This window comes from Zonotrichia albicollis, chromosome 1 (assembly GCF_047830755.1).
Source record: "Zonotrichia albicollis isolate bZonAlb1 chromosome 1, bZonAlb1.hap1, whole genome shotgun sequence".
NCBI classification, from domain to species: domain Eukaryota; kingdom Metazoa; phylum Chordata; class Aves; order Passeriformes; family Passerellidae; genus Zonotrichia; species Zonotrichia albicollis.
The window spans coordinates 39,914,331-39,927,596 of NC_133819.1; the positions used below are offsets into that span (position 1 = coordinate 39,914,331).

The window sequence follows — 13,266 nt, forward strand, 5'->3', positions numbered from 1 at the left end:
TACAAAAGAAAAAAAAAAAAAAAAAGAAAAACAAGCTGACAGGCAAAGGTGCGGGGGAAATTACTGAAGAATATTGCTTTATGTACACATGACACCAAAAATAGATGAGCAGTAAACCAATGTCCCACCTGGTAATGCATTTCTTTTCAAGGAATTAAGGTATCTACTTCAGTTCTTGAATTAAGTGTTTCCCTGTAATATTTTCTGCCAAAAATACCCAGTTACAATGTACCTCTAAAAAGAGAGGTCAGAATTTTAAATACTAGTATTAAATTTACTTGAAAACTGTTATTACACCACCTACCACTATGAGAGGTCATGGATTACAGATTCCTGTAATGGAATTACAGTGTTCCTAGTGGAACTTTAAAGCATTTGCTATTTTGAAATTATGCAAACCTAAGAAAACAGAATTCTTCAAACTTGAGCTCCAATTCAGGAAATCATCTGAAAATGGTCAAAATGATTTGCCGAACTGGGCTATTAAAAATGAAAATGAGTCCTTTGTTCATAACAATAAGAAAAAAAATATAATTCCAGTCTCTCGTTCTATTACCTTCAAATTATTGTTTTTGGTTAGTCAATGCATTAACCTTGGGGCTCTCAGTCAGGGTGGCAGGGACAGGAGCACTGTGGAGGTGATGGCCTCTGAGAATGCGAGGGAAGGTTTCAAAGACAAACTGTGTACCTTACAATGTCAGCTACTGTGCTTGAACATGTGTGTGCAGTAACTAAATGTTTTATTCAATGATGCACACCAAGTATCTGAAGGCAGGAACAAACCCGCAAACAATTCCAGATAGCTAAAAGAAAGAAGGTGTTTGAGAATCAAGCTTTGAAAGGAGGGTAGTTTCATTATTATACATGTTGCACATTCAAAAGCTACACTGTCATTTTAGTAATCATTCCTACATTTACAGTGGGAAAACCAGTACACAGAAACGACATAATTGATTTCTGTATTTTCTACCAGCTTGAAGTGCTACATCAATAAACAAATATCTGAGTCAACAGCAATAATTGAAAGAAATAAAACAGTTAATTAAATTTTAATACAGTACAAGCTTAAAAATTTCATTAAGTATCAAGAAGAATTTTGTAACATAAGTTTCATCAGCATCTTAGCACTTGTAAAAGACATGTCTGAATATATCCTTCCCTCCCACAAAAGGACAGAGCCTTGTCTCTTTGTGATAGATTTAAAAACAGAAAATACACTTCAAACTAGTTTCCTCATAAGCCAATTGACACTAAGTTACTAACACTGCTGATATTCAATAATTCTTCCCTGCTTCAAAAACTGCTAGCGAAAAGGTGCTGCTATTATCCACTGCCCAACATACCACTACCAAAATTTTGTATGCATATGGTTTACATTTGAATAATTTACAATGAAGAGTATTTTCTGCTGATAAACCTCAAACACTTTATTCTATTGTGAGCAACATATGTATTAGTGCAAGCATAAACACATCCTGTCAGTTTCATAAATGGACTGCTGGCCACACACTGAAGGCATTATCATCCTCATAGGTCTACTCAAGGCCAGTACATATTCTTGGCTATCCACCTTGAGCCTCTGACTTTGCCTAAAGCAGGCCCAGTGGGATGGTACACCTTTACTGCTATTTATTGCTCTTAAGCAGCCAAAAAGAAGGCAATACAAGCCTTTTCTCAATTCATGAAGCCATTCATCCAATAAGGTAGGATAAACATTTTTTACCTCCCCTGTGCATCTTCTCCTGTTCACATAGGTTCCCCACATTTTCCATAGCAATTACCTTTTGGGGAAGATCTGCTTTGGGGCAGGCTAATCAAGTGCTGTGGGTAAATTCTTCAAATACAAGTATAAATAAATGAGACAAATGCACACAGTGACTTGCCTCTGAAGGTCTAAAAGCCTGGCCACTACCATTCTTTGTACTCACTATTCTGCCTTCTGTAGCTTCTCCCAGGAGCCCTCCAAAAGTGATTACAGGAGACATACAGGCACAGTATAGGAAAAGAATCGAGGCCAGGCACTGCAGGCTTAATGCATCCTTGAAGTCACTCAAGAAAAAAGGTGCTTTCCTTTTGATGTCAAGTATCAAACCACCAAAAAGCCTAAATAGGTGAGATGAAACTCGTCAAACTGTACACTAAAGGATTCTAGCTAGTTTAAAACTATGGGCTACACATGACTGCCAGTGCCTATTGCTGGTACAAATTAGCTATTTCATAATCTAGATTAAAGCATAACAATTAAAAATGTCAATGAGAATCTTATCTACTCCAATTCGGCAGTATTCCAAACATAATCAAGCAGGTTTCCCACATTTTTAAAAGCTGACTACATTTTTTTAATATATGGGCTAGATACTGAAAAAATAACTTTGCAAACAATTTCACCTAAATGATGCTTAAAGTCAAATCTGTCTTATGATATTCAAAACAATGGAACAGAGAAATATGCTAAACCTCAACCAAGATCACTGCATTATCGCATTTCAATATTTCCACTCCAACATACAGTTGTAGCTTTTTATTTAAATTCACTACATACATATGATGACGTCAATAAATAAATTTAGGGCTATCATTTTTAACAGTGTTCCTATCGGGAGAACACAGATATTCCACTTAGTTCAGCTGAGTAAGTTATTACCAAGAATTCAAAAATCAATTTTAAAAAATCTTAAAGACTCCAAAATAATTGACATTAATTTGCATTTAGAAAAATTTATTTTATTTTTAATTATTAAAAAAACCCCAAACACTCCTAAGAAAAGTCTTATCTACAGATAATTTTGTGAGCAGAAATGAACTTTTTAGCTCCACATACTGTCTACAAAAACAGTAAAAGGTAATTATAACAAAGACACAATGGTAAAAATCAACACAAATGCTGTAAAGTCTTTCTTGCAAATGTATGAAAAAGATGTATTTGATTTAGAAGTCTATTATTCTGGGGATAACAACACTGTACATATACTCCAAAATTTTTCAGTTGATTTAATCTCTACTCTCATTTCAGATATTAAAGTTTAATCATAACCAGGTATTTCCAGTGTTGGAGACTTCTTTAGCAAATATTTTAGAATTAACCGAAAACAACAGTAACTGAAAGAAATTCTTTCAGTTTTATTTTATCTCTATAAGAAACCTGACCAAAACTCAAAGCTAACCAATACCAAACTACTTTGTGCCACTTTTCATTTCTTATTGTTCCATTTCATACACGCTTAATAAAACAGATTTGCATTAATGGGATTTTTTAGTACCTAGCCAAACACTGAAAATTGCATATTCCTGCTGTAATTATGATAATTGCAAGCTCCTGAAGATTAAAACTTAAAACCCAACTTTTAAAAGTCAGTTAGTTAAATTAGGCAGCATCTTATGGGAAATCCTTTGCAAATGTGTTGAGAAACATTGCCAGAGGCTTGAAAATACTTTAAGCAGATTGGCACTTACAGGCAAGAATCCAACACTTGAAAAGGACAAAGGATGCGCTCTGACACTTGTACCGTAATTTTTTAATGTTTAAATGTCAATCATTAAGATGAAGATTTATCACTTTTATTTCTTTATGGAAGCTAGCATTTAGGGAAGTGAACACACCTTCCAGTTCTCTGAAGTTCAGGTCCGGCATGATGGCCTTCTTCTTTATGACCGTTTCCTGTAGGAGTAGATCCATTTGGAAATTTAGGTGCCTTCCTTTTCTCCTACAGAAGAGACACGGGGGAAAAAAAGGAAAAAGGAAAAAAAATACTTTGAGACTGTTTTTACACTAAAAAAGTATAATTAAAAGAGATTGTGCACAAATCCTATGCCTTCCACACCCTTTTTCATATTCCCAGCTCATCAGCAGTCCTCCATTTTCCAAACCAATCTTTTGTTGAGTACAGATGACTAGAACTGTACAACACCACCCAGAAGACCTTATTAGTACCTTGCACAACAGTATTCATCTTTCCTGTACCTACAAGAAATAGATTCCTGAAACACAATGAAACAAAACCTAGATTTTCAACACACAGTAGAGGCTCAACCATGAGACAGGAATCTTTAGATACTTTTTTTCTTCAACCATTTACAGAGCAGAAACATTTAACATGTATCAGAAACTGACCTCTTTTTATGATACACACAGTATTTAGTTGAAATATAAATGAGAAGTAATTCCCCTGCTGAGCAAGCTGCTTACCAGCTCCTCATAAATTTTTCAGCTGAGCCTGCCTTCCAAAAAACCCTGAGCCCAGCTTATTTTGGAAACAAGTTACATGGTAACCTCAGGCTACTCATGAATAGACTGTGCTGCTGTTACCCCATTCTATTCCACCCACTCTGCCAAACCACCACAGGACTCGACACCAATGTCAACCTTCTGAACAAAAAGCTCTGGTCTCTCCCATGCTTTTGATCCTGCAGGCCCAAAATCCTTTAAGTTGTAAAGAGGGAGGAGAGGAAGAAAATCTCTCCAAGGACCCACTTTCCTCAGCTCTCATTGTAAGCCTGCATCATCACAACTGAGCTGTATGACCAATTTGTATCTATTTCATAAACATTCTGTTATCAGTATATGCTACACAAAACACATTGAACACTGTAATGAATGCTGCATGCAAACAGAAGTTCTTACAATAATTTAAATATTCTTGCTGACCACTGCTAGACTACTCACAGAATTTGGTAACATGAACTCAAGCACAATTTCTCACCAATTCTTCCAGTTCCCTCATGAACTCATTTCAGTATTTCAAAAGGAAATATTGTAAAGAAAATTAACTTAACAGCATAGCAGAAAACTGATTAATGCCCTTTCCCCCTTCCTAATTTTTTTTTTTTGTAACTTAAATGAACAATCAACTTTTTCTTGCAAAATGCATGTGGGGACTTTCCTGATGCTTTACAGCCATCTGGATAGGAGCCAGCAGCGTGGCCAGGTGGCCAGAAAGGCTAATGAGATCTTGGCACGTGTCAAGTAGAGTGTGGCCAGCAGGACAAGGGTAGTGATTGTCCCTCTGTACTCAGCAGCTCAAATCCTATGTTCAGTTTAGGCCCCCTCACTCCAAGACAGACTGGACCTTTTTTTTCCTTTTACCTGGGAAGGAATATTTTGTGGTGGCTCAATTCGTATAGTTGGATCCCACTCTCCCGGAGGCAGGACTGTCACTTGGTCTAAAAACTCATCAATTCCTGACAACAAATCATTTCGGTCTTTTGCTTTATAGGCAACATCATGGAAAACCTACAAGAAGAAAGTACTCAACACTTATTTTTATTTTATTTTTTCTGAAAGAGGAACTGATTATCATTATATAATGATTAAACTTGATTAAAAGGTATGGAACATATTTTGTAGGTTCTCAAAAGTTTGGCTCTTACTTTACTTACATACTTTTAAATTAAAAGCTACAGGTATGCACATTCCTATGGACCACAAGACATAGAAGTTTTATCTTCAAACTCAAAACTAATATTGAGGTAATTTCTAAAGTTAAATGAAAGTTAATCTTCAATTTTCAGGACATCAAGTTCATGTACTATTGTCTGACTAACTCTGCCTTATAGCCATTGTACCACTATGACAAAAAATACTTCAAATAAGCTTCAAACCAAACCACAAGCTTTTATTAAGAACAAGAATGCATTTTTATACATCTACCCTAAGTAAGTTTAGAAGACTGCCTAAAAAGCACATGAAAGCAATCCTACTAAAAAATCCTATACCATTTTATAGACTACTACAACATCAACTTCAAGATATATTTTAGACACACAGAGGGAAAAAATGCTATTTTACTGTAAAACTGCATGTAGAAGATGATTCTGAATTGTTCTGTACATTTTAAACCTGAACTGGTTTTCTCCAAATACCATTAAATCTGATCATTAAATCTTCTAATCTTAAAATAGATCTCTGAAGTCTACTCAGGTCTTTTTAGACCATGAAATAATTGATTTTCTTTTCTATTTCAGTGATCTAGAGTATTCCTAAATATCAGATCAGCCTATCTAAAAAAGTTTAGAAGCTGCAACTAAAGCTTTTAAAATTCAATTCTCACATTGAACAAAAACTGTATTCACAGACTTGTTAACAGTTGCAAAATGACAAATTTCTAGTTTACATTACCAAACTTCAAATTGTTCTAGAGTAAAAAGTACTTGCATTTCTGCTAGATAACCTTAAAAATTATCAGCAATTCAGTAGGTGGCGCTCAATGTGAAGTCAAATTAAAAGACCTTAATTTTGCTCAGTAAGATGGCATCACTCTCAAATTAAAAGTACTGGTTCCCTCCTGTGGTCTTTAAAACCACAGGGCTCTAAGCACATGACTTCAAAAGGCTATTAAAATTCCTATTTTATTTCTTTGATCTGGCTTAGATTTAAAAAAAAAGAAACTATGATGACTCAATTGCACGCGTTTTTAAAACTTTGTTTCCTGAGCACTTGCGCAGCTGCTTCTGTCCTTTCTGACACACAGTGACTCATACCAAATGCAGTTCTATTTAATAGTTCTGATAATGAATTTAACATAAAAATGAAATCTATACATTAAAGTCAATTTTTTTTTCAGAAATACATTAAGGATTTCAAGACAGACAAGGAGGGAAGTTAATTTACCATTATCGACTTCACTAACACAAAAAATAATTAAGTTTACAGTTCTTCATTTAACTAGTCTGAGTTTTTTTTCTTTAACCTACTACTCCAAATCATTTACTGAAATCAATTGGTAAATACCTCATTCTAGACTTCACCTACAAGCATTTAAAACAGATCACTCACGTCATCTGTCATAAGTGTTGCTATTGATCGTCCAATTTCATGGTACTGTGGACTTTTTCCTACTGGTCCCAACAACAAAAACAAAAACCTGTGGAGAAAGTAATACAGGTGAGTATGGCTGACTCATCTGCATATATTCAAAAGGGGTTTTTTCAAATTAATATTTAAAAGAAAATTTAGTGGTGAAGTAAAAATCCCATTTTTACTGCTTACGATCTCAAAAGACTGCTGCAACACTGTGAAAAGATTCAGTTTAAAGTCATTATTGTAAGAAACTCAAATCCTGACCCAAAATTACTCAGATATCTTCTTAATTAAGCCTAATTTTTCAACTTCTTGTAATGCCTTCAAGACTGTAGAAATCCACAGACTAGAGCTCAATGAATATTTCCCCTGGATTCTAAGCCTTTCTGACATTCCCAGTAGCACAGATCTGTTAAAGTGGCAGCCTAGGAGCTCTATGATCTGTCCTACGTTCCCCTTTCATGGGAGTTCAGCCCCCTCACCTGCTGAGAGTGGCCATGGCACACAGAGGATGCACCTACTGGTACCTCCTGCAGTACAATTGGACATACTCATATAGTCTATCCTAGTCTTGTGTCAGTGGAAAGGAAGGGAACTTGGGTATTTGAACACCTATTGAAGTAAGTGACATTCTGGGAAGCTGATCCAATCTGGGGGTTGAGTCACAGCATATAGCAGCAGATCCTTGTGCAGTAACAGTGCCTAACATAAAACTTACCAAAACCTTGAACAGGAATAACATTTTATAAATTCAAAAGGATACAAATCAAAGAGTGAACCTCAGTAATTTGTTTCACAATCTTCTTCTATATTTCATGAAAATGACATTCCTAAGCACAACACATCTGAAAAAAGTAGCACTTTCTTTCAACTCATTGTACAAAAAAGGTCACTTCCGTCTCCTTTGCAAGTTTACTACCCTAACTGAAAACAAGAGTGCATCTTAAGAATCCCAGTATGCTATTTCAGATCTGCAAGTCTAGACCATTCTGAAAAACTTAGGAAAGAACAGATTCAGCTACAGTAATTAGTATGCAGAAATTTTGGAATTTCCCAAAAAAAATTGAGTACTCCTGTCAACTACTCTCCAAAAATTCTCACATATATGTATTTTTGCCCTTCAATAAGAGTGTATAAGCTGAAAATCGTGAAGATAAACAAACACTTTGATAATTTTAAAACATTAAAAATCCAACAAAAAACATAAATACAAATGTATGGGCAAACACCACGGAACAGTCCAATACATCAATGTGCACAGAAAATGAAGTGTCATCCATGATGACTGATGAAATTATCTTCTAACCTTCATCAGGAGACCTGTATTTTGATATTTTGAACATCTGTGGTAAACATACCCACAAGTATAGTAATGAGATCATTTGGACTGGGGGAGCAGGGGTGACTGCACCAGGCTGGATAGCATACTGCAGACTGAAAATACTTCTCTATGTATTAGCTGAAGATTGACAACTCCAATGTCAATCATGTGGAATTGGGCATATAATAAAAAATTGGTTTTTAACCACCTAAGTGATTCATATGCAGAGCACTTGTATAAGAACAGATGTTCAGATTAGACAGACCTTCAGACTTAGTGTGCTCTTCCCCACTGACAAGCTGTGTCACACCGAAGGGAACTATATCTTCATGCCCATCTTCAAAATGTCAACACAAGTTTGGAAGACCCATTGCTTTTACTGCAAATTAACTTTCAGTTTCAAATCCTGCACTTGCTTAAGACAGCATCTTTACATGTATATAGATGTATATATGTATGTGTGCGTGTATACAGAGATATATATAAAGATATATAATGCATTCAGAGAATTTTGTGGCAGATCTCATTACTTCAAATTTTGCAGCAAATGACTGACATAATGTTAAACAAAACTCTACATTTTTTTGAGCTTAATACAGTGTATATAAAAATTTACAGCCATTTGAGATCTTAAATATTATTATCTTATTGCATAAGGAAAGCCAGAATTTCCAGGTATTTATTTACCGTGTAGGAACAGGAACCTCTGTGAGACCCGAGAGAAGCACAGCAGGGGAGAGCCTCACAAAAGCAATAATAGGTCTTTCTAAAAAATCTACTTCTCCCACTAACACATTTGATGCTTCTGCTCCTGAAGGAATTTTCTTCATGAAGTTCATATCAACCTATTCATACAAAGGTGAAACAAGTGTTTAATCCCTTACATTTCTTAGCAGAAATTCCATAACACAATTATGTTTATCAGAATTTACAAGACATTTATGCTACAAAGAAAAATTAAAAAGCAAATTAAATATCCCACAATACAGAAAAGACAAACAAATTTAGAAAATGTCAGCCAGCCAAATAATAATACACTATTTTCTATAAGTTAGAATTACTAACACCTAGTATACTCTAGAAGACTCCAAACTGCATAATCACCTTTCTAATATTATCATGACAAACATTCCGTGATAGGACATAAATTAACAAAATCTATGCACAATTAAGTAAGGAGAGTTCATGTAATTACACATGGTTTCTAGAATGCAGTAAGTTATTTCACAGCCATGTATTTCAAGAATGTCATAATTTTGAAAAATAATTTGTATGTTCATACAAATAATAAAGAATATGATGGCTGAAAATCTTCACCTTCATTTCTGTACATAATTACAGAAGTGCATTAGAAAATGGTACAGCACATGAACTCTGTGTTCACATACACACACACACAAGCACCAGTGACACTGCTAGCTAGAGAACTTACAGATGGCCTCTTGAGTCCCACACCAAGTGTGCCACAACTACAGTGCCAGGAGGCTGACTCCTGTCCAACAGGAGACAAGGCAGGTGTACACAAGGACAGGCCAAGCAAAAATATATAAACTGTGACAGAGGAGCAGGAATATATGGCACCTGCCATGATCAGATCAGAACTACAGTGTAAGCTAAGCTTTCCTTAAGCAAAATTATTTAACTTGGCAAAACAATTTTCTTACAGTATTTCACAATATAGATGACACTTCTGACTGAACTTTATAGTAACAGCCACAATGGAACTTGCCCAGCAAATTTAGATTATGAAAGAAATATATGAAATTTACAGCAGATTTTTTAAAAGGTTTCTTTTAGAAAGTGGTATTATGTGTTACTAATGGCTAAGATGTACAACAACTTTTGTAGAGGAAACTCATACATATAAAGCAAATTCTTCTTTAAAGCCCTCTTCACAAAAAAAAAAGGAACCAACAAAAAGCTCTAGAAAAATACGTTACAACACAATGTACAAAACTGCTTTCAGAAGAGCCTTAATAGCAGATGTGTAAATATCTCCATCTGCATGAGAAAGTACAGCAGCTGCACTCTTATGTTACCAAAATACTGAGAAGCATTCTGCTGGGAAGAATTTTAAAACATGTGACACATGTAGGCTAGATCATATTGTGACACAAGTTATCTCTCAGTACCTATTTCATGTGTACACTGGTACACGTCTTAGTTGTAACTAAGGGGGAAATTACAACCTGCACAGTTTTTGCTACATAGTTAATTGATGCTAAACACTGAGGTGTTTAATGTTACTTACCTTACTAAAATCAACAGTGCTGTTTTCTCTGCTTCCTCCTGACCCAGTAGCTTTAACCTCTCCACTTTTCCCAGTGTCCAAACTTCCAGGTGCTGACTGTGGAGATGCCAACAGCCCTAAATTAAAAAAAAAGTAGATAAGTTCAACATGGTGCAGGAAACAAACTGAGTGCGAAACACTACCAAAACTCAATGTGGCAGCTTGCTTTACGCAAAAGTGCACGTTATTCAGTGAGTGCCCTACATTAGTATCATAAATGCAACATTAACAAGTCACTGTGTTGTCAAAAAAATGACATAATTAAAAAAATTAGGTATTGCCCCAAATGATGGCCATTTGCAAAACAGTCACCAGGAAACACCAGCTACTTTAATTGCAGTAAAGATAACTTCTGGCATTTTAATCATAACTGATTCAGTAGTTAGGATATAGCATCTTCACTGTACTAAGAAGTCCTTGGACACCAAATGTAAGCCCCTGTAGTCTGCTGTGTAGCAGTTACTGTAATTGTAAAAAGTGTCAGCAAGCCTCAGGCTACAACTACAAGGAATGTAGTCAACTAAGTTAACTAAGCTGTAAAAGTAAGTAGAGTACTACATGAAGGACAGCTTGCAAACCGTGCTTTCAATCAGCAGACCTAAGCTCCCACTATTCATCCAACCACGTGTTGCTATGTGGAATACACGCTTGAGCTGAAGAATACACACAAAGTGTTTCAAGTTCAGTACACAGCTTCCCTCTAACACTTGCACCAAAACAAAACTGTGTTATGAATTCTGCTACATCGCCAGTAGCACTGAACTGCAGGTTCAGTAAAGGGTGCAAAAGGCAAGTAACCCAAGCATTCAAACACACTGAATTCCATGTTGCATCATGGTACTCTCTACCCAATTAACATTTAAAAGCTGGTCTAGGCATGCATAACCAAGCCCAAATCCCACCTTTTGAATTACAGAGCTTTTGCTTGTTCAGTTTAACATGCACTACAAATGCATTTGGCCTTCTTGCTTGTCTACACTAGACCTTCCAGCTGTGGTGACAGAACATGCTTTCACATGCCTTCAAAACCACATCTAGATAAAGCCTAAACATTGTATTACATGGAGAAAGTTTGTATTTAGGTCAAGCATCTCTCCAGCCAAGATATAAATGAAACCCTCTCTGGCTATCTTCAGGCTGCTGCTCTATCGTAACTACTGCCACATAACTACTTGCATACCCCCATGTCTATTATTTCTCCATTTTGAATTTTTTTTTAGCATTTCAAATGATGACTGAATTCTCTTTACTTCATCCCCATCTTTGTTTTAAAAAAGCTCTTCCAAAAAGTCATCATATCAACAAAAACATGCAGGTCCAAGCCTTTACCACTAATTTTCATTCTTACAGTTCATAAGGGATGTAAGTGGTGCGGGTGTTTTGTCCTGAAGCAAAAACCAAATCCAAGTTAATAGGCTGTCATTTCCTTCATAAATCCTAACATGCACAATGAGCCAACACAACAACAAGAAAACTCCAAATAATAAAAAAACACATTCTACTTTTCTGCTCCAACATTTATATGTTATTCACAAGAATCATATCATCAACCACCTATGAAATCAGCTGATTTAAGTATTTAACTGCCTAGGAGTTGATTTTTGTAGAATTAGAAGGAAATATTAAACAGTTGTTGCAGAAGAGCAGCCTAATACAAAAGTTTAGACATATAAACTCCTTCATTTTTCCCCTTCTCTGTAGCAATACAGGAAACTTAGAATGTTTTTAACTGATGAAAGATGAGCCATAATGCATCACTTTGCATTTTCTGGAAAAGCACTGTGAGCAAAAGCAAGCAGAGACTAGAACAAAAACAGAGAGACAATCAAGGAGAAGGACAGAGAATAAGGATTCCACATATTAGCAGAAATATTTATTATTTCAGTGCTAAAGTGACACTGATTCTTCTAAAAGGTTTGCCTTCAAAATTTCACCCATCAGTCACAGTCAAGGCTCACAAGTTTTGGCACTGACACAGGAATATTTGTCTGATCCTAAACCATGTGTGAATAGTTTTCCTTTCCGTCGGCCTTGCAGTTGGACAGACTGCTGCTCTCACAAGACAATACTGCTCACAGGTTTTCAGACCTGAGCAAGCATTTCCATATGAGACTGTCTTCATTATACATATCCATCAATCTGCTATTTATACAGAAACTCTGAACCAAAGAATTAATCTCCTTTAATAGCGAAACACTTCTATTCCAATCTCACATCCATAAAAGAACTTATTTCCCTCTCTTCTCCAGTTCAGTAGATGCAAACTCAAGGACAACTACCTAGAAGTACTTTTCAGATTGTAAGACAGAGAAATTCATTGTTATGAAGCTTCTGAGGGGATCTTTAAAAACACAGCGCTCTTCCTGATGTTAGTTAGGCAGATGGAACCATTTGTCTCCTCTGAAAGACTACAGTAAAGTGAGTCTGGAGTCATTTGGAATAAAACCTCATAAACTCAAGGTATTTATAACTACACCATCACTAAAAATCATGTGCTTTTTCTAGCCAACAAGACTTAATACTGTGATCACAAAAATCTAATCAACATTATCTACAGAAGAAAGAAAGCGAGAAGATTACATACAGTTGGCTCACATCTGTTTCATATGAAAAAGATGAGTAATATATGAGTTCAACATCTAAGCATGACTATTTCAAAATAACTGTATTTAGAAAAGCTAAAATTATATAATACAAATCTTCTAAATATGAAGTCAACCAAATTTGTACTAGAGGAAATTAAAATCAATTTTTAAAACTAAAGTCCAATGCAGCTCTAATGCAAAAAAAAGAAGTTCAAATTACTGCTAGAGGGCAAATAAGCAAACTTCTCTGAATAAATATTTTCAGGAAGCAATT

At 35.5% G+C, this 13,266-nt stretch overlaps 1 protein-coding gene across 18 annotated transcripts in view; it reads right to left on the bottom strand.

The window, feature by feature from the left end:
• SLC4A7 (solute carrier family 4 member 7) overlaps positions 1 to 13,266 on the bottom strand; it is a 93,437-nt gene that overhangs the window by 21,699 nt on the left and 58,472 nt on the right. For 9 of the 18 annotated variants that reach the window (XR_012579910.1, XM_074538833.1, XM_074538776.1 and 6 more), the window contains 7 exons: positions 10,369 to 10,484; positions 9,550 to 9,609; positions 8,805 to 8,962; positions 6,773 to 6,860; positions 5,084 to 5,230; positions 3,601 to 3,704; positions 1,929 to 2,103 (listed from right to left, as the gene is read on the bottom strand). Coding sequence is in view for 17 of the 18 variants with exons in the window: in XM_074538833.1 (XP_074394934.1) it covers positions 1,929 to 2,103; positions 3,601 to 3,704; positions 5,084 to 5,230; positions 6,773 to 6,860; positions 8,805 to 8,962; positions 9,550 to 9,609; positions 10,369 to 10,484 (848 nt within the window). In the remaining variant the exon portion in view is untranslated. The remainder of the gene's footprint in view (positions 1 to 1,928; positions 2,104 to 3,600; positions 3,705 to 5,083; positions 5,231 to 6,772; positions 6,861 to 8,804; positions 8,963 to 9,549; positions 9,610 to 10,368; positions 10,485 to 13,266) is intronic. The other 9 variants (XM_074538848.1, XM_074538822.1, XM_074538786.1 and 6 more) reach the window with 1 other exon arrangement.